Source organism: Cajanus cajan, chromosome 1 (genome assembly GCF_000230855.2).
Source record: "Cajanus cajan strain Asha chromosome 1, NIPB_CcT2T_4, whole genome shotgun sequence".
NCBI lineage: Eukaryota > Viridiplantae > Streptophyta > Magnoliopsida > Fabales > Fabaceae > Cajanus > Cajanus cajan.
Window position 1 is genome coordinate 11,577,635 of NC_138517.1, and position 25,942 is coordinate 11,603,576.

At 35.0% G+C, this 25,942-nt stretch overlaps 2 protein-coding genes across 2 annotated transcripts; one reads left to right on the forward strand and one right to left on the reverse strand.

Annotated features, from left to right (window-relative positions):
- Positions 1-2,974: 2,974 nt before the first annotated feature.
- LOC109789248 (zinc finger CCCH domain-containing protein 48) lies at positions 2,975-9,386 on the reverse strand. The gene is made up of 9 exons (XM_020348155.3): positions 8,637-9,386; positions 7,784-7,879; positions 6,850-6,939; positions 6,581-6,682; positions 5,345-5,491; positions 5,102-5,221; positions 4,942-5,001; positions 3,714-3,811; positions 2,975-3,455 (listed from the first exon to the last, which is right to left on the reverse strand). The coding sequence occupies exons 1-9, from the start codon at positions 9,039-9,041 to the stop codon at positions 3,311-3,313; spliced, it is 1,263 nt and encodes a 420-aa protein (XP_020203744.2). The 5' UTR covers positions 9,042-9,386; the 3' UTR covers positions 2,975-3,310.
- Positions 9,387-15,969: 6,583 nt separating this feature from the next.
- LOC145958434 (uncharacterized) lies at positions 15,970-25,165 on the forward strand. Its single transcript, XM_083075764.1, has 3 exons — positions 15,970-16,222; positions 17,635-18,644; positions 25,072-25,165. Exons 2-3 carry the CDS (start codon positions 17,686-17,688, stop codon positions 25,163-25,165), a joined length of 1,053 nt encoding a protein of 350 aa, XP_082931890.1. The 5' UTR covers positions 15,970-16,222; positions 17,635-17,685.
- Positions 25,166-25,942: the final 777 nt, after the last annotated feature.

The following is a 25,942-nucleotide window of genomic DNA, read 5'->3' on the forward strand; positions in this document are numbered from 1 at the left end:
AACATTATTTGATAAGACATGTGCATTAATTAGAAATACTTATTATTTTTTGATATGTAAATAAAGCTAATAATGCATACTCACCGCCAACAGTCATATCCATTAATTATAAAAACTAATCAACCTTTGGGTGATCCATAAATGCCTTACAATAATGAATTTCAATTAATCCATAAACCAATAATTCATAATTTAGCATCCATGTTATGGGTAATTGAAATAAAATTATTACTAATTTGAAATTAAATAAGACAAAGATTTGACCACTTTTGGTTATTATAAATTTGTCATACATTTAATTTTAAAATAAATCACAACAATTAAAAATTACTTTCAATTGTAAAATATGTTGTTTCATAAGGGTTTAATGCAGCCATTCAAAAGGTAGTTAAAACTTTCAATTAAAAATTCAATTAGATATAAAATACAATCACGGACTTTTAAATTTCTAATCATGCCAAAATTGTAAATGTAAATTGCAATTCCAAAAATGATTTCGGCATTTCGTACATATAAGCTATAATTTCAAATTAAAAATGACGTGATAGAAAAATTGGAAAAACATTTAGCATTTGATTTCAATTTAATATTTATTTTTCATTTGAAATAGAAAATCTCCCTGTTACGAGAAAAGCATTTCAAATTCAAGAAGCATTACATTCTTTATATCAATTTAAAACTTTTATGATTTCATATCAATCTGTACGCAATGGAAAAGATAATGATCCTGTGATGAGATTCATAAATTCTAATAAAATTTTCATTATAATTGAATTACCAAAAAATTATAACATTGACATCTTAATAAATAAAAAAATTACAGTTCATACAAATTGGGAAAACATCATTTATGGAGGATCATAAATTCAACAACCTAAAACTTTGATACCACATGTAAGTTGTAGCTTTCATATATCATTCATGATTCAAGAAAACTACTGCATACTGTAAGGATTTTAAAATCTATGATTCTCACGTATATTTATAATAGTAAGAAAGACTTACTTTGATTCATAATGAAATTAGTTCTTCATTTTCCTTTCCCAATCTGTCTCTTTCCTTCTCTTTTTGTTCTCACGTTCTTTATTGATGGTTAATAGTGAGTGATTTTTCAAAGTAGAGATAGAACCCTTATTTCCTTTCTTTTGCCAACTTCCATCAAGTTGGTTACCATCGGTTTTTAAAATTTAAAAACAATAACTTTTCATATAAACCAATAGCTCCTTTTATAAATCATATTTAAGCCCATAATTATATTTCACATGAGTCATATTATTTAATTTACTTATTTATTTTTCTAACATACTTTTCTTGATTCTTACAAATACCATTCTTAGTTTGATGCACTTCCAAGCTTAGAAAATAGTCCATTTTTCCTAAACTAGACATTTGAAATTGATTTTGCATCTCCTCTATATGTATTGCATTTCTTGTTGATTATTGCTAGTCACTAGCAAACCATCGACATACAAGGAAATAATCAAAGAGCCATTATCCAACAACCTTTACATATAAAGATTTGCATCATTTTCACTCCTTTTGAAACCTCTATTGTAGAAATAGTTATCAATTCTATTATACCATGTTCTAGGAACCTCTTTTAGCCTATATAAGGCATTATAAAACTTATACACCTTATCTTTACCCCTTTTCACAATAAAACTTTCGGATTTACATAAATTTTTTCAACTAGGTTTCCATTTAAGAATCACATTTGATATCTAAATGCCAAAATTCCCATTTCATTTGAGCTTCCAAAGCTACAAGAATATGAATAGTACTCATTCTTACTACCAGAGCAAAAGTTTTTTTTTTATAATCAATTCCAAGTTATTTAATAAACAAGTCTAGTCTTGTATTTATTGATGGGTCAATCGGTATTCAACTTTGTCCCATAGACCGATTTCACTCCAATCAAAAAACCGAATTTAAAATCAGAATTATTTAGAGCTTATCACTAGAACAACCAATACACTTGTGATCAAACTTGCTATTGTGATCAAACTTGCTATGCTAGTAGGACTTGTGGGCAAAGCAATAGATTTGAGTTTATCCTTATGGATTGGGAAGTCTACCTCATCCTTGAGAATATGTCCAGAAAAAAAAAAAAAAAAAACCTATATTAGACTCTTTAAATGATATTATCTTATAAATAGATAGGAAGAAAATCAAATCACTCTAAGTAATCTTGTTCAAAGGAATCAGAGTCTCGTAACGCGTCCAAGGCTATAAGTTATAGACTTTGTACAACTTTGTTTGTCACTTCACTTATTGAAACTTGCAATTGCAAGATCTCAGAAAGATATAATCATCTTAAAGTCTAGGCCTACCTTCTATTTACTTTAAGATCATAAACTTCTATTTAAGTCTTCATTTATTCTCATCCATGAGCATGATATCAAGATGCCCTTTTTAAAGAGTTAAATAAGTTCTTAGTCCATTAACTTTTTAAGAATTCTATTTTAGTCCTTAAATTTTTGTCAACTCTTAGTCCTCTATTAACTTTGTGTGACATACATTAATACTTGAGATCAAGTGTTATTTGTTAAGCGATAAGTGAAAAGTTTTAATAACATCTTTCATTTTCGAAAAAGAATATTTGACCATGAACAAATAATAAACCCTTACTAAACAAATAGTAAAATAACATTATATACAACCCAAAATGACATAATAGTAAATAGTGTCAGGTACTTCATGTGTGTATATTGAAAGGACCACAACTCCGATAAACTCTTGTATAAACAATGAGAAGGCCAGTTATTACCAAGTCAATCAGGTAGGAAACAAAACCTGAGAAAAATATTCTTAAAAATACAAAATGCAGAACATGAGATGTAACTAGTGAGTAATTTGGATAATTGTACTTTTGATTGCTGCAGCAAAAGAAAACAAGCAAATCATCAATATTCGTCAAGCTTTGATCACCAGGGAAAAAAATACAACAGACGAAAATACAAGACCTGCCGGTTAATTGTAATGACATGTAACAAACATTTATTTCGTGTATATATACGCATTGGAGGGTGTTAAGTAATAAACGCTAAATAATGTTGTGATTTCACAAAATGTTACAAATATTAATACTTGAGCACAGCTTTGCGCCAAGGACTAAACCACAGCTCAGACTCTAAAGCAAGACTACTTCCGCAAACATAAAATTACACACTCCTCCCTTTGCCTCTCTTTTTCTGCCTCTTCCCAATCCCAGCCTCAGCCTGAATTCCCTTCTTGCAGATAAAAAATTACAAAAAGGATGACCAGAAAAAAGTACTATTACAATTAAATGGAACACACTGTTAGTGTCACTTTATTGGATGGTACTGGTTGCCTCCGCTACCCAATTCCACACTCTTACTTGACCAGTACCGTCACCGGTGAAGAAAATGCCGTTAGGCCCTATCTGAATTGCTCGTACCTCTTGTTTTGTCATTATCTTACCTCTCTCTGCAAATCTGAACAAGAAAGTGGGCAAGCAATGAAAAATTAGTCCCTTTGTTAGTTATCAGTGATATAAAAAAATCATCTCGCATAATAATCAAGCTCGATATCTAAAGATACAAATGAAAGCCGGATTTTCTGTCATAAAACATGAGCTCTCGTGCGCTAAGACACAATGCATTGAATAAATTCCAAAATACTCTAGTGGTTTGTACATTGTAGAGAGAATAAGAGAACCAAATGAGAGCATGAATAGGAAGTCAAATGCTTACGATGGCAGATCATAGAGGCGCACAGTATTATCATTGCAAGAGCACAGCAAAACAGGCTTGCCTTGTGAATCATGCATTCCACATAGGGTAAGTATACCCTGTACACAAATAACAAAATTAGAAACATCATGAAAGCCACCTCACACACTTCACAAATCCCCCTAGCCACATTTCATGTGCTAGTAATTACTGTTAAGAATATCTAAATAATATACAACATTGCAAAAAACAATTTTTCCTCGAGTTTTCAATACTATTTAGTGAAAAGAAAGGTTATACAAGAATAAAAGGATAATATCGCTTAAAATGATAATCAAGCAAATGAGTTCACATAAAAATAGAAAATGTGTCAAATAGCTCATTGATGTACAGGATATAGTAACAGTTACAGGTACAGAGGGGGGCAGGCATGCACTATGCCCCCACCCTCCTAGATTTTTCTAATAACTATATGTAAAATATTTGCAAATATTGAACTTGCCCCCGTTATTTCATTTTTGTCCCCTTCTTCTCTTTAAGTAATAAATTCGACTAAAAAACACACGTGCTTCTTTTACAAAGCCCGGACTTATCAGAAGTGTTCAAGTAATAGAACAGTTCATTCCAGCTGTATAGCTTCTTGAAGAAGTAAGTGAAGTGGGAAATGTTGTCTGAGAAATTGAAAAGCCAATCGAGGGGAAAAAAACTAAAAGCAATAGTGATTTGTTGTTCTCTCTATACTTCAAATACTAATGAAGCTCCAACTCCAGAACTTCTTTCCTTTTGGCTTATAACTTATTAGTTCTACTCTATAAAAGGGTGATTTAAAAGAGCAGCTATATCCAGATTTGAGTCATTTTTACCTTGTATCCTATTCCCATGCCTCGTTATTTTGGAAGATTGAAATATTTTGATTAGTATTATCACCAAGGAACGAATTTAAACACTAAAGTACAACATATATATGTCCCTTTCTGGTCAAGTCCCTATCTGGTTGTATGCAAAACAGAGCCACTGATCCATTTTCATCATCAGAAACTTGACCGCATTTCTTATATTTTCTAAACCACATGCATGTGAGAGGATATGAGTATAGTTCAAAAAGAGTAGTAGCCGGATCATTGATACCAAAGCTAAAAATTGAATCCACACAATTATTAGACATCGTCATTTCAAACTGGACAAGCAATATTATATTATAATAAAACCAAGTATACAAGGGGAAAATAATAAATAATTCAATACATACATGCTCTTCATTGTGAGTATATGTCACTTCCAAGTTTCCACTTTCTGTAGCATACCAGACCTGCAGGAATCAAATAAATATCAAACAAACAAAAAATCCAGAACTTACATACAGTCTATACATGTACTGATGTACAACTAGTAAATAATGTGAAAACAACCTTCACTGTTTTGTCCAATGAACAAGATAAAAGGAATTGGTCCCAGCAGAGAACAGACATCACAACAGATGTGTGCTCTGTTAGTGTTTGTAAGCACTGCAAGGTTTCAAGGTTCCATACCTGAAAGACAATAAATAGTTGGAATGTTGCAAATTAACAAACCAAAACCTATTATTACATTACTTGTAGAGTCTAAAGGAAAATGAATCAGACACTTATGGCAAAGAGCTTCTGTAAACTTACTCTTATTGTATTGTCCATTGAACCAGAGTAGAGTCTATTAGCACCAACAACTAATGAAACAACACCACGAGAATGACCTTTAAGTGATGCAGCCGGCTCAAAGCAGTTGGTAACTACATTAAACTTCCATGCCAATATAGATCCATCCTGCAGAAGTATTTCATTCGAGATTAAAAATTAAGATGGTATTCCAAATGTGTAGACAAGTTAGAACTTTTTCTCATGTATTGTTCTCATTTTCAATAATAAAAACTACAACAGGCTTTGAAACATGTTTGATCGAGTTTAACAAAAGTATTTCCCAAGATCATTGAAGCATAAATTCATTATGAATTTAGGAGTTAAAAGGCATCCAGCTGCCTTAATAGTTAATACTTATTATACAGAACATCGTGCAATCCTTCACATATCCAATATGTGATTCAAGATATCACATCTCCCCCAAACAAATCCCCAACAAGTCCTTAGACACAATCAATGGCCTATGGCCCAAGCCAAGACACCCACCAGTGATTTGAAATATCCCACATATCCAGCTGACAATTGCTTCAATATCATTTTGTTGCACCTCAAGCCAGGCTAAAAGTAAGAAAAATCTTCTTGGCCAATCACGTGACGTAAAAGCCCTAAATTTTACAGTATTCCAACTTGAGATTTGTGATATGACATAATTATTTACAATCATATCATACTTCGTCTCCCATTCATTTCCCTTAGGGTATGTTTGGGAATAGGACTTAGGAGGGAAAGAAAACGGACGACAAATCTTACATTTTTAATAAATATTCTCTAATTAGGTAATTTTTTAAAATGAAAGATATAAGATGATAGATTAGCAAAAAACTTAATGATATAATCTTTGGATTGTTTTTATAAATTTAACACTTAATTTAAAAATAAAAAGTTTCCTCTTCCTCCCATTTCCCTCTAAAGCCCCATTCTCAAGCTTAAATGTCAAAAAAGTGTGCAATATCTAAGTGCAAATCTGTATCCGTAATTTGGGCAAAGGCAAATAATCTTAAATGTTTTTCCTTTGATGTCTTCATTTCCCTATCTCAGCATTAATTATCAGCTACAAAATTAACCTCGGTATTATCATCCTCAAGTAATTTCCAGACAATAGGTCCTAAGCACCGTGAAGATAATCTACATTGAGATCAGGACTACAGCATCAAAAAATAAAGCAGGACTCTAAATAAAACAAAAACAATGTCAAAGGGAAAAGAAAATATTTACCTGTGTACCGGCAAAGAGCATGTCATTATTCACAACAAGTGCATAAACTTGTCCAACAGGGCCGTTAAGACTTAGCTCCATTAAATTTTGTGTGTTCCAGGCCTGCAGCACCAATGCCATCAACCAAAAGGACATCAGTTATGATGTTATGGACAGTGGAAGAACATACCTTAGAAAAAACATTTCACTAAGATATACTTTATTTAAAAAATTACAGAGTACAAAATTAGAGAAAAACAAAGGAGATGCCTATTTGTGTTCTTTCTTACCTTAACAAAATTGGGTATCCCAACAAAAACCCAGGGGCCTTCACTGATCATACAACCTACATCACCACCAAGATTGACCACCCCTATACACTGCAAAGGAGCATAAACAAACAAAATCAATATCAATCTCACCTTTTCAACAAGCTCAAAAAGAAACTATGAAAAATTACAGAAAAATACAATGTTCAATGCTGACTTTGAAATTTGAAAACAAAATAGAGAGAAGACAAAAATGAAGCCAATAACAATAGTTTAAAAAATGAAGAACCGTGCAATCCCGTGTTACACTAAAAATATCCTTGTTTCACATTAAAAATGATGGGGAAAGCAACAATATTGGATAGTTTAATATCAACATAAAGTATTGGAGAGTAAACAATAATATTGTAACGTGGGAGGTGTTGAAGCAAAATTGTAATGGAAATTGATCATCTAGCGCTTCTTCTCAGCAAAATAACTACGTATTTGAGAGAATCACATACGTTGCTGTTCAACTTTAAGAAAATGGGAAATGCACCCAGACCCAAAAATATTTCCCCAAGGCAATTTATGGAGTTCGAAAGCGATCAAATACATAAGAAAACTAAAATATCTAGGAAACAACAAACATTAGTTTCATAAAAATACTGCAACCAAACAATTTGATGTAAAATAAATAAACAAATCAGTTGTGATGATAAATGCATCAGGAAACTCAATAAAAAAAATTGCAAAAACAAGTTGCACAAATATATGATTTGACCCAGCATTTACACAGGAATTTTGTGACAGACACCTGGTACAGACAAACAAAATTAAAACTAAAGTAAGAAAAAAAAAATCTCCTATTCCAAGGATACAAACAAAATCATGAAGCTTAACATTGAAGGAAAAAAGCACAGTTGTCTGTAACTATAAAATTGAAACAAAACACAAAAAAAGAAAAAATAACAACCTTTCCAGACTGGCAGTCCCAAATCCTTACAGTCTCATCAGTGCTTCCAGTATAAAGCTTATCCGAACCCGAGGGAAAGGCAATCGCACTCACAGCCTGTTCATTCAACAAAACCACAACTCATCCCATCAATCCCAATCACCAAAACACGCACACTTGTATCAAATATCAATTTTCACAAAGTGTAATGTCAACATAAACCCAGTTCACACTTCACACTTAAACCATATACACAGCAGCACATCCACCATTTAAATCAAAATGAGAATTATAAACACATGTACATCATAAAATCCAATGATAAATACGTTGCCATGCACAGGTTTGAAAGAAACAGCCCGCAACAACGATTTCAGCCACAACATCAAAAATTTTAACATTTCCCCACAACAACAATGGCAGCCGCCTTTCTGTACAATTTCCCCTCGAAATCAAGAATCACAACTAAACTGCAACTGCGACCACGTAATTCAAAACCTTGCACTATCAAGCAGAGTATACACCATAGCTCTTCTAAAGCGAGCAGCTCACTTTAGAGAGTAAATTAAATAACTCCAGTTGTCGATCGTAAGAAATTCTACCAAAGTACATAATTTCAGTCATGGATGAGAAAATTAACTACCAATATTATCAATATCAGTAAAGTACATAATTTCGGTCCTTGACAAGTACATCAACAGTCAACATTACGTGCAAATTCACAAGAAATCCACATCAACCATTGATTTCCTAATTAACAACAAACAAAGATTACTTATTCACCACTACTAAATTTAGCTACCCCAAATCCCATATAACCACACAGCAAGTTAGCAACATAAACATTCACTAAAAAATGATTCTTTTTTTGTACCTTTTGATGCCCTTCAAGCTGGGTGAGCATCGAGAACCCATCCCCCACACTCCAAGAGTGTAGGAACTTACACCTCTCTCCATAACTACAATTCCCCTGAATCCAATAATTACAAACTTTGTCGGCCTTCACAACCGCCGCCCCTCTACCGCCTCCTCCTCCGCCCCGTCCCCCGCCGCGACCCCACGTGTTGTTGAAATTCAGGCCGCGGCGCGGCCCAGACAGGCCCGAAGCTTCGTGGGCCCGTTTGGAGGAGGCGCCGTTGGAAGGGGGCAACTCGCTGTGCAGGAAGGGGCAGGGGTAGCGGTTGCACTTGCCCGCTTGCCAGTGGAAGCACACTTTCTGGTGCTTCGCGTCCGCACCGAGGCGATTGTACACGCGCTTGCTGCCCCCGTCCACGTCCATTGATCGAGAGAGAGCGAATTGGGACAAAGGAACAGAGAAAGATAAATTGAAATTGAAATTGAAAGTGAAAGTGAAAGTGAAAGAGAGAGGGAGTCTATAATCGAGTGGAATTCGTGAAAGGATGGATGGAGGGTTGTTCGATGCGCGAGGGAGGGAGGGGAATGTTGATGTATAGCGTGATCATGAATGAATAAATGAATGAGTGAAGTGAAGTTCGTGGGAAAGGGAAACCCAAGTTCGTGAAATTAGGGTTCGGGATTCGGAGATCACACTCTTCTCTCGGGGCCTGGGGTGGTGATTGGTGAATCGGGAAAGAGTTTAGGAAAGGAACTAACTACACGTAAGCCGTGAGGTCTCTAGGAAAACCTCTTATTTTTTAAAAGAAAATTTAAAAATAAATAAATAAATAAATAGATAATTATTAAACCCCAAGTGTGTAGTTTAGCGGTAGGGTTGATCCACACTTAAACAAGGTTAGAGATTCGAATCATGCTTTAAGTATGCAATTGTGTTAAATTTTGGGACCAGCTATCTGTCCTGGATACTCCAGGAAAAAAAAAATAATTATGGATGATTTATTTAGAAATTATGATAAAGCATTCTTATTGTTAAAAATTTCATGTAGATAATGATATATTAAAAAAATAAGATAAAAAACGGTTATATATCATATATCTTTTTATAATAGGTTTAGATAGATAATATGTGAAGATGTAAATATTATAATTTTTTCTTTATTTGGTGGAAAGATTTTAAAGAAAAGGATAAATTGGATTAAAAAGAAATTTTGGCCTTTATCTTAATTTTTTAATTTAATTTGATCTTTTATTTTTTTTAATATTCACTTTGATTCTTTATCTCATAAATTTGAATTGATATAATCTTTTCAAAATAATGGTTATTTATAAATTAGAGATAATTTTAAATTTTTTTAACTAGTTCAAGTTTTGAAATTTATTTCATTAAATTCACTTGTATGAAAATTGTTGAATACAACTAAAATTTAAAAAAAAAACTTATAAATATGGTGAAAATCCAATAACATAAGTTTAAAAAATAATTGAAAATTTTAAAAAAAAACTAATTTCATATTATTTTTAATTGTTTGTAAGATATATTTTACACTTGATTTTCACTATATTTATAACTCCTTTAGATTCAAATGATAATTGAATGTGATTATTTTCATATTGTTATACATTTTACATCTTAAATAAATTAAAAATTAATTTAAAATTATGTCGCAAAATTAAAAATAATCAATTTTTTAAAAGAATTAAACTGATCCCAAAAATAATAGATTAAGGACTAATGAACATTTTAATAAACAAAGAACTAAAATAAACATAAAAAGTAAGATAAAAGATTAAAAATATAATTTAATAATAAATTGTAAAATTATTTTTTGTTATCTTATTAATGTTGTCCTAAATGTGATTTTGTTGTGTCTTTATTGTTATTCATGTGTTTTCTTTACTTTTTTATGTCTCTTTCCTTTTCCTTTTCTTTTTCCTTTTTCTTTTCCTTTTCTTTTTTCTCCGATCGAAACTTTTAACTAATAATTTTTGTATTAGGTTTAGATTTTTTAAGTAAAATTTCATATTTGAATTTTAGAATGAAAAATAAATACTTTAAAAAATAAAGTTCTCATTAAAACAATTAACTAAATTATTTAGTAAAAATTAGTCACCAATAAAATATATAAATATTTGACACAAAAAATATGATAATAATAAAATTAATTAATATTTATATATTAAATATGAATATTTATCTTGCGCGATAGAATTTTTGAGGATTTCTTTTAAATAAGAGAATTTTTTTAAAAAAATTAACTTTTTATCAAACTTGAGTTTTATTTATCAAATTAAATTTTGATATTTTTAAAATAAATTATTAATAATTAAAATAATATTTTGTTACAATATAAACTATTTATCAAAACTATTTTCTCCTTCTCTCACTTTAATTAATGACATTATTCTAAGGGAGATGAATGATTTTTAAAGTCTAAAGGGTAGGTGTGTGTTATTTAAGTAAATCCTAGGGTAAATGGGTGCAATTTTCTTTTTAAGTTTACGGTTGGATTGAAATTCAACATACACTATGAGTTATTGAGTAGAGTAACTTTATCAAGAGTTACTCTTAAAGTAATTTGAGTCATATGAGAAGGGATCAAATTACTCCAAGAGTAACTTTTGGTAAAGTTACTCCACTCAATTAGTAATAGTGTATATTGAATTTCAACAATCCAACCATTAAATTAAAAATTCTTAATGTATAGATTAAATCTATAAAAAAACTTAAAAAAAATAAATTAAAAATCATATAATATTTTGTTATATAGATTCAACTCAATGTATAACTGAAGAGGGAGTAAATTACTCCAAGAACAACTTTTGGTAAAGTTACTTTACTCAATAACTCATAATGTATATTGAATTTTAACAATCCAACCATTAAATCAAAAGTTTTTAATGCATAAATTAAGTCTATAAATTTTTTAAAAAATTGAAAATCATGCAATACTTTGTTATATAGATTCAAATCAACATATAACTAAACAAGGAGTAAATAACTTTAGGAGCAACTCTTGGTTAAGTTACTTCACTCAATAACTCATAATGTATATTGGATTTCAATAATCCAACCATTAAATCAAAAGTTTTTTAATGCATAAATTAAGTCTATAAATTTTTAAAAAAATTGAAAACCATGCAATACTTTGTTATATAAATTCAAATTAACATATAAGTGAGGAGGGATCAAACTACTTAAAGAGTAACTCTAGATAAATTTACTTCACTCAATAACTTATAGTGTATGTTGAATTTCTATAATTTTATTGTTAAATTAAAAATTCTTAATATATATAGATCAAGTCTACAAATTTTAAAAATTTAAAAACTATATAATACATTATATAGGTTCAAATCAATGTACAAATGAAGAGAGATCAAATTACTATAAGAGTAACTCTTGGTAAAGTTACTTTAATCAATAACTTATAATGTATATTGAATTTCAACAATCCAATCATTAAATTAAAAGTTATACATAGAACAAGTTGACAAATTTTAAAAAAAATTGAAAATCATATAATATTTTGTATAGATTCAAATCAATGTATAAATGAAGAGGGATCAAATTATTCCAAAAATAACTCTTGCTAAAATTAATCTACTCAATGACTCATAGTCTATGTATAATTTCGTAATTCAACCATTAAATTAAAAGTGCATAATGTACCAAATAGGTCTCGCATCTTCTTTTCGAATACATGCAAGTTAAACTCAGTTACACAAGGTTGGTATCTTGATTACATACTAGAAAAGTGCAAACACTAGTCAAACTACTCGATAAAGATCGCTCCTAACACTACAAGAAAAAAGCAAATTTCTGACGGAAAAGGATTAATTTTTGACGGATTTTTTTTCCGACAGATTTAAATCCGTAAGAAAAAGTGGCGTCGGAAAAAAAAATTTGTCAGAAATAATTTAATTCGTTAGAAAATTCCGTCACAAATTATAATTTTTTTAATTTTAATAAATTTATTAATGTAACAGCCCTCATATTTGGTAATACTTAGTAAAAATTACACCGATATAATTATAACCCCCTATATATATACATTATATATATATATATGTAATTTTAAGCTTATTACTTCTAGAAAATAAAAAATGTATGTTTTTTCTTCTAAAATATAAAACTACTATTTGTGTTAAATAAACTAATATATGCACTAATTATTTAATAGAAAACTCATGAAACACACAAATATGAAAATATTCACACTTGAACTAGCTTACTATAATTTTAAAGACAATATACTAACATCTCTAAGTATTTTATAAATATTTAAAAATAAATATTATTTATTTAAAATAATTGTTAAGATAAAAAATATTAATTTTGGAAGGTTTAAATATATTTTAGTCCCTATAACATGGGTGATTTTGATTTTGGTCTTTGTAAATTTTTTTCTTTATTTTTCATCCTTGTAAGATTTATAAAGATTGTTTCGTACTTGTAAAATGAGTAAAATACTTTTATTTGATTTTCATCCCTCTAAAATATAAATTTACTAGTTTGATTATTCTAAGGTAGATAAATAATATTTATTTTAAAAAACTAAAAAAAAAATTAGAGGCGTTAAATATCAATATGATAATAGTACGTAATTGTTGTAGGTGATACCTAAGATAATTATTTATCATTTTTTATAAAAAATAAAAAGTAGTTAAAAATGATTACATAAAAAATAAGAATTAAAAATAAAATTTCAATTTTAGAAAATGAAAAACAATTTTTTTTACAGAAACTAAAATCAAAACTTATTAATTTTATAAGGATTAAAGACAAATTTAAGTCATTTTAAAAAGATAAAATTAAAGAAACATATTTTTTAAAAATTAAAATTAAAATCTATTCATTTTATAATATTAAAAATAATATTTATAAATTTCAAAAAAAACGATCATCGGATTCCCGAAGAGTTCAAACAATGGACATTAGGAAGTGTGCTATGGTCTTAAAATTTCTGACAGAAACAAAAATCCGTTGGAAATTTCTGACAGATTTATATTTCCGACGAAATTTTCCGTCAGAAATTTTCTATTGGAAATTTCTGACGGATATTCCGACGAAAGTATAAATTTGTCAGAAATTTCTGACAGAAATATCCGTCAAAAAATTTATATTTTCTTACGGATTGATATCCGTCGAAAATTTGCTTTTTCTTGTAGTGTAACTGTAACACCCCATTTTTCTTATTTTTATTTTATTTTATTTTAAGGGTATTTTGGTAATTTTATAAAGGTGATAGGGGTGATTTAGTAGCTTGGAACGGGCTGTTCCGAAATTGGAACGGGCCGTTCCAAACTACCAAAAGGTATGTGATTTAGTAGCTCGGAATGGGTCGTTCCAAACTACCAAGTTGTACGTGAGTTAATAGCCTAGAACAGGTCGTTCTCAAGATGGAACGGGCCGTTCCGGACTATTAATTTTGCCTTTAACCCTAAATGGGAACGGGCTTGGAACGGGGCCTTCTTAAAATTATGGCCGTTGGGAGTAATTAATGCACACCAGAACAGGCCGTTCTGGTTTTGGAACGGGCCGTTCTGGATGTGATTTTTAGCCACGTTTTAAGGGTCCGGAACGGGCCGTTCCGGATTTGAAACGGGTCCTTCCGGTGTAGAATGCCTATAAATAAAGCTGTTTTCCACTCCCAAAAAGCACACCTCTCATTTTTTATTTCTTTTCTTCTGCTCTCTCTCTTCTTTCCTCTACTTTCTGCTTCAGACTGAGGGAAACCCAGCGAGGGAGATCAACCAGATCTAGTGTAGATTCAGCTTGTACATATCTAGATTCAGCTTCTACATATCCAGGTACGGGGAAAAAGGGAATTATTTATGTATAGAGTTACATAAGGGAATTGGGTAGAGGAAGAATCCCTTAGGATTATGAGTAATTTTATAATTATTTCTATTTGAAGAATTATTGACATTATTTGATTATGTATATATTAAGACAATAAATATATGATTTGTTTGTAAGAATGATGCTCTAGGAGAGAGAATGAAATTATAGAAAAGTGCCTGTAGGGTAGGTTTTGGAAAAATTGGATTATTTTTGTTTGAGGAATTAATTATACCATTAGATTCCGTATGTGTTGAGGATTAAAAATATATATTTATATTGTAAGAATGATGAGCTGGAAGAGAGAACAAAATTGTAGAAAAGTGTCTGTAGGTTAGGTTTTGGAAAAATTGGATTATTTCTGTTTGAGGAATTAATTATACCATTAGATTCCGTATGTGTTGAGGATTAAAAATATATATTTAAATTGTAAGAATGATGATCTGGGAGAGAGAATAAAATTGTAGAAAAGTGCCTGTGAGCTAGGTTTTGGAACAATTGGGGGTTTTACTATTTATGTTACAATTATATTAAATTGCTAATTCTATTGATTATTATCTTAATTTATGAATATCATTATTATATTATTTGATAAAAATTGACGATTTAAATGTGAATTGCTTGATATGTATGAAACCCATTATTTTGGACTTATCTGATATGTGTATGGAATTAAACTATGAGATGTTGTGTGGAATGTGAATGAGATGTGGTTGTGGTTCTTCACACCTATGACCAAGGGTGAGCACGGCCCGAGATTGTTACATGAGTATCGTGACCTTGGTTAACATGTCAGGGGTGAGCACGACCTTAGGTTAGGGGTAACGTGACCTTGGCACAATGTTATATCAGGGGTGAGCACAGCTCTGGATTGTTACGTGGGTATCGTGACCTTGGTTAACATGTCAGGGGTGAGCATGGCCCTAGGATAGGGATAACGTGACCTTGGCACAGTGTTATATCAGGGGTGAGCATGGCCCGAGATTGTTAAATGGGTAGCATGACCTTGGCATAGTGTGAAGTGTAAGATTTGTGATGATTGGTGTGATTGAGAATTATGACGTGATGACAATGCATGATTGATTAAAATACGATATGTTGAAATATTCATTGTAGACCCCTAAAATTGTCCGGGTCGGAAATAAAGCTTGAAGACTCTCGAAGACTGAAGGATAATCAGCCAGAAGGACTCCTCGAAGGCCCTAGGAGGGTTCTCTGTAGGTCTAGAGGTCTTAGAATAGCTCAAAATAAAGAAGTGGAGGGAAAAAGCCCAATACGGCCGTACTGAACCCCAATACGGCCGTATTGAAGCTTCAATATGGCCACAGTGAACTCAATACGCCGTATTGAAATTTCTGAACTTCAATACGGCCGTATTGAACTTCAATACGACCGTATTGAAGTTCAAAAATTTCAATACGGCCGTATTGCCCCTGTAGGCCGTATTGAGGCCCATTCCTATAAATAGGAGGCCATTTGGACGTCCTACCACACTTTTTCAACATAGTTTGAACCCTCTCCTTGAGTATTCTGGGGTTTTTGAGCAGTGTTCTGCCCTAGAAATCACTCGGAGAGTTGATCCGACGAAGTTCTTGAGCCCCGAGCCATTTTGCTTGAGGATCGAACCTAGTCGAGGGGAAATCTTTTTGATTCCCTTAGTTAAAATTTTGTTCTAGGAGAGCGAGGAGCGGGCTTGTAGAGCGTGGGAACGCCAAAACGCTTCCCAGTTCTTTACAATATATAAAAGCACGCTTCAAGAGGTTTCCTTTCAATCCTTCCTTTTACTGCTTTCTGTGTGTATATTTAAACTGTCATCATGTAGATAGTCAATTCATAATTGTTTAGAATAAATAGGGGTAATTTAGTAATTTTATACTGTTCTGTTAAAAATAATCTGTCATAGGGAACCCGAAAGGGGCGCTGTGGGGTGCTAACACCTTCCCCACGCGTAACCGACTCCCTTACCCAACTCTGGTTGTAGTGGCCAAAGTTGATTTTTAAATCAATTGCCTTATCCCTTTTTCCAATGTTTTGAGTAAAACATTGGTGGCGACTCCACGAACCCTCCTTTTATGAAAACCACTAATCCATGGAGGGTCCCGCTTGGGATTAATATGGATTAGTGAGCCTTTTAATAAAATTGCTCGTTTGACGAGGTCTCAGTTTGAGAATAAGTCATTCTAGCAATCCACTATTTTTAAACAAATAAACGAGTCCGACCGTCTTCGCGACCGCCGAAAGCCCGTTTCGGGCCGGTGGCGACAGATGGCGACTTCACTGGGGAAGCCTCGAGAGTCAGTCCCATTTAGTGACAGATTATTTTTAACAAATAATAGTTAAAATTACTTCATTACCCCTTGCTTGTATTATAATATGTTTTATTATATGGCTTTAAATAACTGTTGTATGTTTAAATTCCGCAATTGTTTGAAATAAAAAACTGCACACAAACCTTTGCACACAACAGTTCCCTCTATACCCGGGGGCATGAGTGATTAACCATAGGGAGTGGATGTTAGTACGGCCGGTTGTCGAATGGGTCTATAGGTGCCCGTAGACCGTTGTCGGAAAACATCACTCAAGGTGATAACCATGAACTTGAGTCCGACGGTGCGTTGGAACTTTCCATCGACCTACGACGAGAGGAATTGGGTCCCTATAATGGGGGCACCTTGGGGGCCTTGGACTGGTGAGAACAGTTAGAACCTACCTTGAATATGCACCATTTCTGCAGGAGACCCCTACCTCGTGATTCGCTCGTGACTGTTCGTGGATGAGTGAATTGTTTGTGTAAATGTTTACGTGCAATTGTTTGTGCATTAATAAATAACCTCGTGATAAGGTCTAAAAAATTCCCCATGCATAAAAAACCATGACATGAGAGGAAAGACCATGTGTGAAAATATAATAAAAGTGAGAAGCATGTACATCATTACCAATAAGACATCATGCATCCTCATAAAAACATACATTTTAGGATCACCAATACCTCTTGACATGAGTGAAAGAGACCCATGACTATAGAGATTCTCCGTTGGGGAGAAATCATAGATAAAGAAGGGTGGTAAACTTCCGTCTTAAAAAGGCAGCGCCTTAAAGATGGAGGTTTATCAAGCTCATGTTAAAAAGTGTATTCATTCCATAAAATAAACTAACTAAACATTCATTTTAGAAAGTGGCTGGTCATCTCTCTGTCCTTACGCGCGCACGGAAAATCAAGAAAATGGAAGCATTGGAGGAGCAAAACAAAAAGCTCACAACCGAGCTTTCACAGCTCAAAGAGCAGATGGCGCAAATGTTGGAACTCATGCGTCACCATAACATTCATGGATCTCATCACAATGACCATGGGTCCCATCATGAGGAGGAGGAGCATGAAGAAGATCCTCCACATGCCATACCTCTTGGGGCTGGAATTATGATCAAAGAGCCCGAGGTTTCAAAAGAACAATTCCACGCCCTAGAGGATCGGCTAAGGGCTATGGAGGGGCATGATTTTGATATCAAAGATGCCGCCGACATGTGCTTAGTGAGGGATATTCAATTCCCTCCCAAATTTAAAGTGCCAGATTTCCCGAGATACGTGGGATCGACTTGCCCCAAGAGTCATCTCACCATGTACTGCCGAAAGATGGCTGCATATGCCACAAACGAAAAGCTCTTGATTCATTGCTTTCAAGAGAGCTTGGCTGAAACTGCACTCAACTGGTATATGCAGCTAGATGGAAATCAAGTATGTACATGGAGGCAGTTGGCCGACGCCTTTCTCAAGCGCTACAAATACAACATCGACCTAACACCTGATAGGTCAGATCTTCAAGCCTTGAGTAAGACAAATGATGAATCCTTCAAGGCGTACGCCCAACGATGGAGGGAGTTGGCGGCACAGATAGAGCCCCCGCTGTCAGATAAGGAGATGGTGTCCTTATTCATCAACTCGTTGACTGGTCCCTATTACGATAAAATGATAGGGAACACAACGACACTCTTCTCGGACATCATCACTATTGGGGAGAGAGTGGAACAAGGATTGAAAAGTGGGAAGCTAGCTAAGCCTTCCCAATCATTCGAGGCTAAGAAGACCTTCAGGAAGAAGAATGAGGGAGGAGTCAATGCTATAACCATATCCTCGGCTTCTTCCACTTCGAAGTCAGGAAGATCGCAATTCATCCCTGTGAAGAAGTTTGATAAACTTCCGACCACTTATAGCGATCTCCTTCCGAAGCTAGTAGAAGCCAAACTTCTAGCTCATGTTCCACCAAGGAAGATCGACCCACCTTACCCCGATTGGTACAAGCCACAAGACAAATGTTTATACCATTCGGGGGCACCAGGGCATTCAACAGAGAGATGCCTAGCTCTCAAATACAAGGTCCAAAACCTTATTGATGCTGGGTGGGTCACCTTCGATTCGACAGCGCCCGACGTGAGCAAGAATCCTCTACCAAAGCAGGAGTAGAGAATGGCAAGCCACAATAGGGCCCCTTCATATTTTTCTTCTCTTTTAGGGACTCATGATCAGTACCCGAGATCATGAGAACCTTTTCATGTAAATAAGGGTTTTTGTACATTTTACATATATCAATAAAGAGGCATTTCACACATCACTCTCTTTTGTTCTTTTCTCTCTTTCCTCATCAATATTAATAAATTCTAAACCTAAACAGAACCAATAAAATAATTGTGTCTGTAATTGTTCGCTCTAACCGGGATCCGAAGGTGAAAGGGTTGAGTTGGACAGTGATGAGGAGACCATTTCTCCGGATCTGCAAAGATTGCTAGATCAAGAAGCTCGTCAAGAGAAATTCGAAACCGTGAATTTGGGGCATGGCCGAAAGATAAAAGAGGTCAACATTGGGACCCATATCAGTGATGAAATAAGGACACATGCTTCCACTATGATTATAATAAAATCATTCTTTCTCATTGCTTCTTTTCTTGCTTATAATAAAATTCTAAACCACATTTTTTTTTAACCCTGTTTGAATAAACATGAATGAGGTTAAAATCATCTTAATAATAATAAACCCACATCATTTTTATGTGGAAGTGTGTGTGTCAACTTGGAGCACCTTTTCTTGGCCTCAATAAGTGCCATCATGGATAAAGAAATCCTAAAGATAAAAAGACCCGCTAGGAATCCCACAAAAGGGTGACCTAGGCAAAAGTTAGGGTTACAATAATAAACAAAAACAAAGGTCCGCTAAAACGCCACAAAAGGGTGTTTTAGGCAAAAATAAGGACAATCAAAAAACAAAAGAAATCCATGATGGTAACATGAACCGAATTCAAAAAGAAAGGTTCAAGAGCAGCTATCCAAGTTGTCAAAATCACAACGTCAATAAACAAAGATTTTCTTAACTTCATAAGTGTTTAATCAAGCAAGCCTAAACACATAAGCCTACCTTGGCCATCCATTCTTACAAAAACCATTTTTGAAAAATAATCCCCTCTAAAATACAAACTTCAAAACAAAAATATCTTTCCCTTCTTTTCTCTCTTGTCCCAAAAGATTTTAGAATAATCTAGTGGAAGCATGGAGAAATAAATCATCACTGATAATGGATCTAATCTGAACAACAAAATGGTGGAAGAACTGTGCCAAGAATTCAAGATCCAACACCACAACTCTTCCCCATATCGGCCAAAGATGAATGGGGCAGTCGAGGCAACCAATAAGAACATCAAAAAAATAGTGCAAAAGACGGTTGTCTCATTTAAAGACTGACACGAGATGTTACCCTTCGCTCCTCATGGCTATAGGACTTCAGTACGTCCATTTACAGGAGCTACTCCATTCTCACTCGTTTATGGGGTGGAGGCAGTTCTACCCATCGAAGTCGAGATATTCTATCTAAGGGTAATCATGGAAACAAAACTTTCCGAGGCAGAATGGGTTCAAAGCCAATATGACCAGTTGAACCCTATCAAAAAGAAACGGCTGAACGCCATATGCCATGGTCAAGCCTATCAGAGGAAGATCAAAAAGGCTTTTGACAAGAAAGTCCACCCTCGAGTCTACCATGAGGGAGAGTTGGTAATGAAGAAATTACTACCAACTCAAAAGGACAAAATCGGAAAGTATGCCCCAAATCACGGAGGACCATACGTGGGAAAACGAGCCTTCTCAGGAGGAGCATTGATCCTCACAAACATGGATGGAGAAGAACTTCGATACTTAGTCAACACTGACGTGGTAAAGAAGTACTATGCTTGAAGACGTTGCTTGCATAGGCCCGCTAGGATGAAAACCCAAAAAGGGCGTCCTAGGCAAAAGTTAGGGCAAAATAAAAAGCCTGCCAGTACAAGGGTACTAGGCAAAACAAAGGCAAATTTACCCCGTTAGGATACGTCCTAAGCAAAAGTTAGGGGCAAAAGAATAAGATGTAAAAGCAAAGCAAGCAACGATCGCTTAAACCGAAAACCGAAAGGCGGTTCAAGTGATTATCTTCTAGAAGCAAGCATCTTGCAGCATCTACACTCCTGGCTCAGGCCGAAGCAATTAGGGGAACGTAAAGAGCAACAATTACAGATATAATTGTTAAGCCCAATGTATATAGCCTACCCTGGCCAGCCATTCTTCAGAAATTTCCTTCTGTATATCTTTCTGTAAAAACACTTGTGAATATCAATAAAAATATCCATTTGTTTCTTTTCTTTCTTGACCATGTGATTATGCCTCTGAATTGGTTTTTCATAAAATTGTACGAAATTCCATTAATAATCGGTCAATAAAAGAAAATTGGAGGGGTTCCTGTAAAATCCATAATCTCCTGCATAAAGGCTCACAAAAATACTCCCTCGCGTCAATGACAGAAAGTCCTCCAAGAAGAAGAGGATAGGGAGAGCCACTCACTTTTCTAAATAAATGAACAAAAGTAAAAAATTGTATTGCATTTGTGCATCACACACACATTAGTTGCACATTCAAAGACCTTATCATGAGGCAACCGCATAAAATAGAAAAATAGAAAATTGCTTGTGTATGACAGCAGCAAGCAAAATACAAAGATTCAGAAAATCAACAGCATCATACAGAATAACTGAGCCTGGAGAGGCTTGCCGAAAGAATACTCTCAAAATAACTGAGCCTGGAGAGGCTCGCCGAAATAATACTCTCTCAAAATAACTGAGCCTGGAGAGGCTCGCCGAAATAATACTCTCAGAATAATTGAGCCTGGAGAGGCTTGCCGAAATAATACTCGTACAGAATAATTGAGCCTGGAGAGGCTTGCCGAAACAATACTCCCACAGAATAATTGAGCCTGGAGAGGCTTGCCGAAATAATACTCCTACAAAATAACTGAGCCTGGAGAGGCTTGCCGAAATAATACTCTCTCATAAATCTAATTTCTTTAACACTTTTAATTTCTGTACAGCAAAAGCCAAAAACATGAAAAAGGCAAAATACAGAAAAAGCCAAAATCAGAAGAAAAGACAAAATACAGAAAAAGCCGAAAATAAAAAAGGCAAGGATATAGAAAATCCAACAAACAATCTGTACCAAATAACTAAGCCTGGAGAGGCTTACCAAAATAATACTCCATATCCTCCACAGTATGCAGAATAACTGAGCCTGGAGAGGCTCGCAGAAATGATACTCCCCAGAGGGAACCTCAGCTCAAGCTCACGGAAAAATCCCCAGCGAGAGCTATCAAAGCAAAATCGACGCAATCCCCAATGGAAGTGCGATCATCCAAACAGTATATACAAGTCAAAGGACTTAACACTTCCTCGGTGGAAGATAGCTCTCCGACTCAAAGCACTGAGCGAGGCTAAGCCTGTAGAGGCTTCCTAAATAATACTCTGGGACACAATAAGATCCCCAAATCCCCAATCGCCTACTCAAGAGGCATCCCTGCAAAAAGGAGAAGAAAATCAAAAATATCAATAAGTATTCCCCAAGTGGAATCCGGCTCTTAGCCAAACATCGAACGTCAAGCCGATACGCCTAACAGAAGAGGCTAATCAAAATCAACGACAAAATCCCCCAGTGGATAACAGCCTACACAGAGGCAACACAATCAGAAAATCAAAGAGAGACACCCGAATAAGGATAACCGGGATACTCCACTCACGTCAAAAGGACGTCAGCCAAACATAAGGCATCGCTCAACTCAGAGAGCATCTGTGTCTACACCCCAAGGAGTCAAAAATTCCCATGGGTACCAACTAAGCAATGCAAGTTGGGACACAAGAACCTATGAATGACTGCACATCCCCTAGACGGATCCCTGCGTTATCCAGCCCTCAGCGGCACAAAATCAGAAAAACAAACCGTCGAAGCAGCATTGTGGACTGTGGAGACAAACTATACTCAACTACCTCATCTTTGAGAGGCAAAGTCTGGAGAGACGATACTCAAACGAAGTCTGGAGAGACGGTACTCAAACAAGGTCTGGAGAGACAATACTCAAACAAGGTCTGGAGAGACAATACTCAAACAAGGTCTGGAGAGACAATACTCAAACAAAGTCTGGAGAGACAATACTCAAACAAGGTCTGGAGAGACAATACTCAAACAAAGTCTGGAGAGACAGTACTCGAAGTCTGGAGAGACAGTACTCGAAGTCTGGAGAGACAGTACTCAGAGTCTGGAGAGACGATACTCAAATAAAGTCTGGAGAGACAATACTCAAACAAAGTCTGGAGAGACAGTACTCGAGGTCTGGAGAGACAATACTCAAGGTCTGGAGAGACAATACTCAGCCATCAGCGTCGTCAGAGGCACGTTGGTGTTAAACTTAGCTACCGAGGTTGTCAGAAGCGCCAAGGTATGCAACAACCTGGAGAGGCTACTCAACAATTTTCCACCGGAAGACATTACAAGTCAGAAGGTCGGCACATCACCCGGACAATTGGGTCAACTCCTTTACTTGTCAGCCGGTACACCAAAAGACCGTTTGACTAAGTAAAGGGGGGGCAGCTGTAGACCCCTAAAATTGTCCGGGTCGGAAATAAAGCTTGAAGACTCTCGAAGACTGAAGGATAATCAGCCAGAAGGACTCCTCGAAGGCCCTAGGAGGGTTCTCTGTAGGTCTAGAGGTCTTAGAATAGCTCAAAATAAAGAAGTGGAGGGAAAAAGCCCAATACGGCCGTACTGAACCCCAATACGGCCGTATTGAAGCTTCAATATGGCCACAGTGAACTCAATACGCCGTATTGAAATTTCTGAACTTCAATACGGCCGTATTGAACTTCAATACGACCGTATTGAAGTTCAAAAATTTCAATACGGCCGTATTGCCCCTGTAGGCCGTATTGAGGCCCATTCCTATAAATAGGAGGCCATTTGGACGTCCTACCACACTTTTTCAACATAGTTTGAACCCTCTCCTTGAGTATTCTGGGGTTTTTGAGCAGTGTTCTGCCCTAGAAATCACTCGGAGAGTTGATCCGACGAAGTTCTTGAGCCCCGAGCCATTTTGCTTGAGGATCGAACCTAGTCGAGGGGAAATCTTTTTGATTCCCTTAGTTAAAATTTTGTTCTAGGAGAGCGAGGAGCGGGCTTGTAGAGCGTGGGAACGCCAAAACGCTTCCCAGTTCTTTACAATATATAAAAGCACGCTTCAAGAGGTTTCCTTTCAATCCTTCCTTTTACTGCTTTCTGTGTGTATATTTAAACTGTCATCATGTAGATAGTCAATTCATAATTGTTTAGAATAAATAGGGGTAATTTAGTAATTTTATACTGTTCTGTTAAAAATAATCTGTCATAGGGAACCCGAAAGGGGCGCTGTGGGGTGCTAACACCTTCCCCACGCGTAACCGACTCCCTTACCCAACTCTGGTTGTAGTGGCCAAAGTTGATTTTTAAATCAATTGCCTTATCCCTTTTTCCAATGTTTTGAGTAAAACATTGGTGGCGACTCCACGAACCCTCCTTTTATGAAAACCACTAATCCATGGAGGGTCCCGCTTGGGATTAATATGGATTAGTGAGCCTTTTAATAAAATTGCTCGTTTGACGAGGTCTCAGTTTGAGAATAAGTCATTCTAGCAATCCACTATTTTTAAACAAATAAACGAGTCCGACCGTCTTCGCGACCGCCGAAAGCCCGTTTCGGGCCGGTGGCGACATTCATGAATATTAAATTATAATGAGATAATATGATGTGTTTTCTTATGTGTTATATATATAGATGTTTTCTTTTCTCACCGTGCGATTTGTGGATATTTAGGTGAGGAAGATCTGGCTACGAGTGGTTAAATTGTCGGGATGCTCTGATATTGTGACATCGGGGCAAAGGATTTTTAGAACATAGGTTTTTATTGTAAATGTTATTTTTGAAAACAATTTGAAAACTCTTGCGTTTCATTTTTGTTATTGTGGTTATTGAAGGATAATTTTTAAGATTCTCATGTGAACCCTTTTACCGAAATGAAATTTTATTTATAAGTTTTTATTATTACAATATATATGTTGGGGTAGTAAGGGTGTCATATTTAGTAGTATTAGAGCAGGTCGATCCAATCGGCCGTGAGTTATGAGTCTACTATGCTTGTTTGGTAGATGATCGATGGAATGATTGATTGTGGAATTTGTTGATATGATTGATTAAGTTTGTTGTTTACTTATAGTATAATTGTTAACTTTTCTGGAGATCAGAAAAGTAATGGCAGGAGGTAGGAACGATCGTGTAATCGCTGATGCTTTACAAGCGATGGCTCAGGCTCTTGGTAATATGAACCAACAACCATAGATAGATTGGTTGGAGAGATTCCAGCGAAAAAATCCGCCAAGCTTCCGTGGGGGTTATAATCCTGATGGAGCTACTGACTGGATTTTCGAAGTTGAAAAGATATTCCAAGCTATGGGATGTCCTTTGATACAGAAGGTGACTTTGGCTGCCTTCATGCTTTCTGGAGAGGCTGGCATCTGGTGGCAAGGTGCTCTGCAAAGAATGATAGCTGCAGGTACCCAAGTGAACTGGGAGAATTTCAAGCAGCTATTCTTGGAGAAATACTTTCCCCGAGATGTAAGACATAAGAAACAGGTGGAATTCCTTGAATTGAAGCAAGAAGAAGATTCTGTGGCTGATTATGTGACTAAGTTTGAAGACTTGGTTAGATTCTGCCCTATATATCACATGCATGTGTGTCCAAATTAAAATTACCTGTTTCTTCCTTGTCTTTTGAATTAATAGTAGAGACACCAACTAGTGGTTCAATGTCTACTTCTGATGTCTATTTAAAATGTCCTTTGATTATTGATGGTAGAGATTTCATGGTTGACTTAATTTGTTTGCCTCTAAGTCAGCTAGACGTTATTCTGGGTATGGACTGGTTATCTTCCAATCATGTCCTTTTGAATTGTGCTGATAAATCTATTGTCTTTGGTGAGCCTGTTGAAAAAGTGAGTAAGGATTATTTGACTGCCAACCAAGTTAAGGTATCTTTACAAGAGGATGCCCAAGTGTACATGTTGTTAGCTTCTTTGAATTCTGAGAGTAATATTTTGGTGAATGAACTGCCTGTTG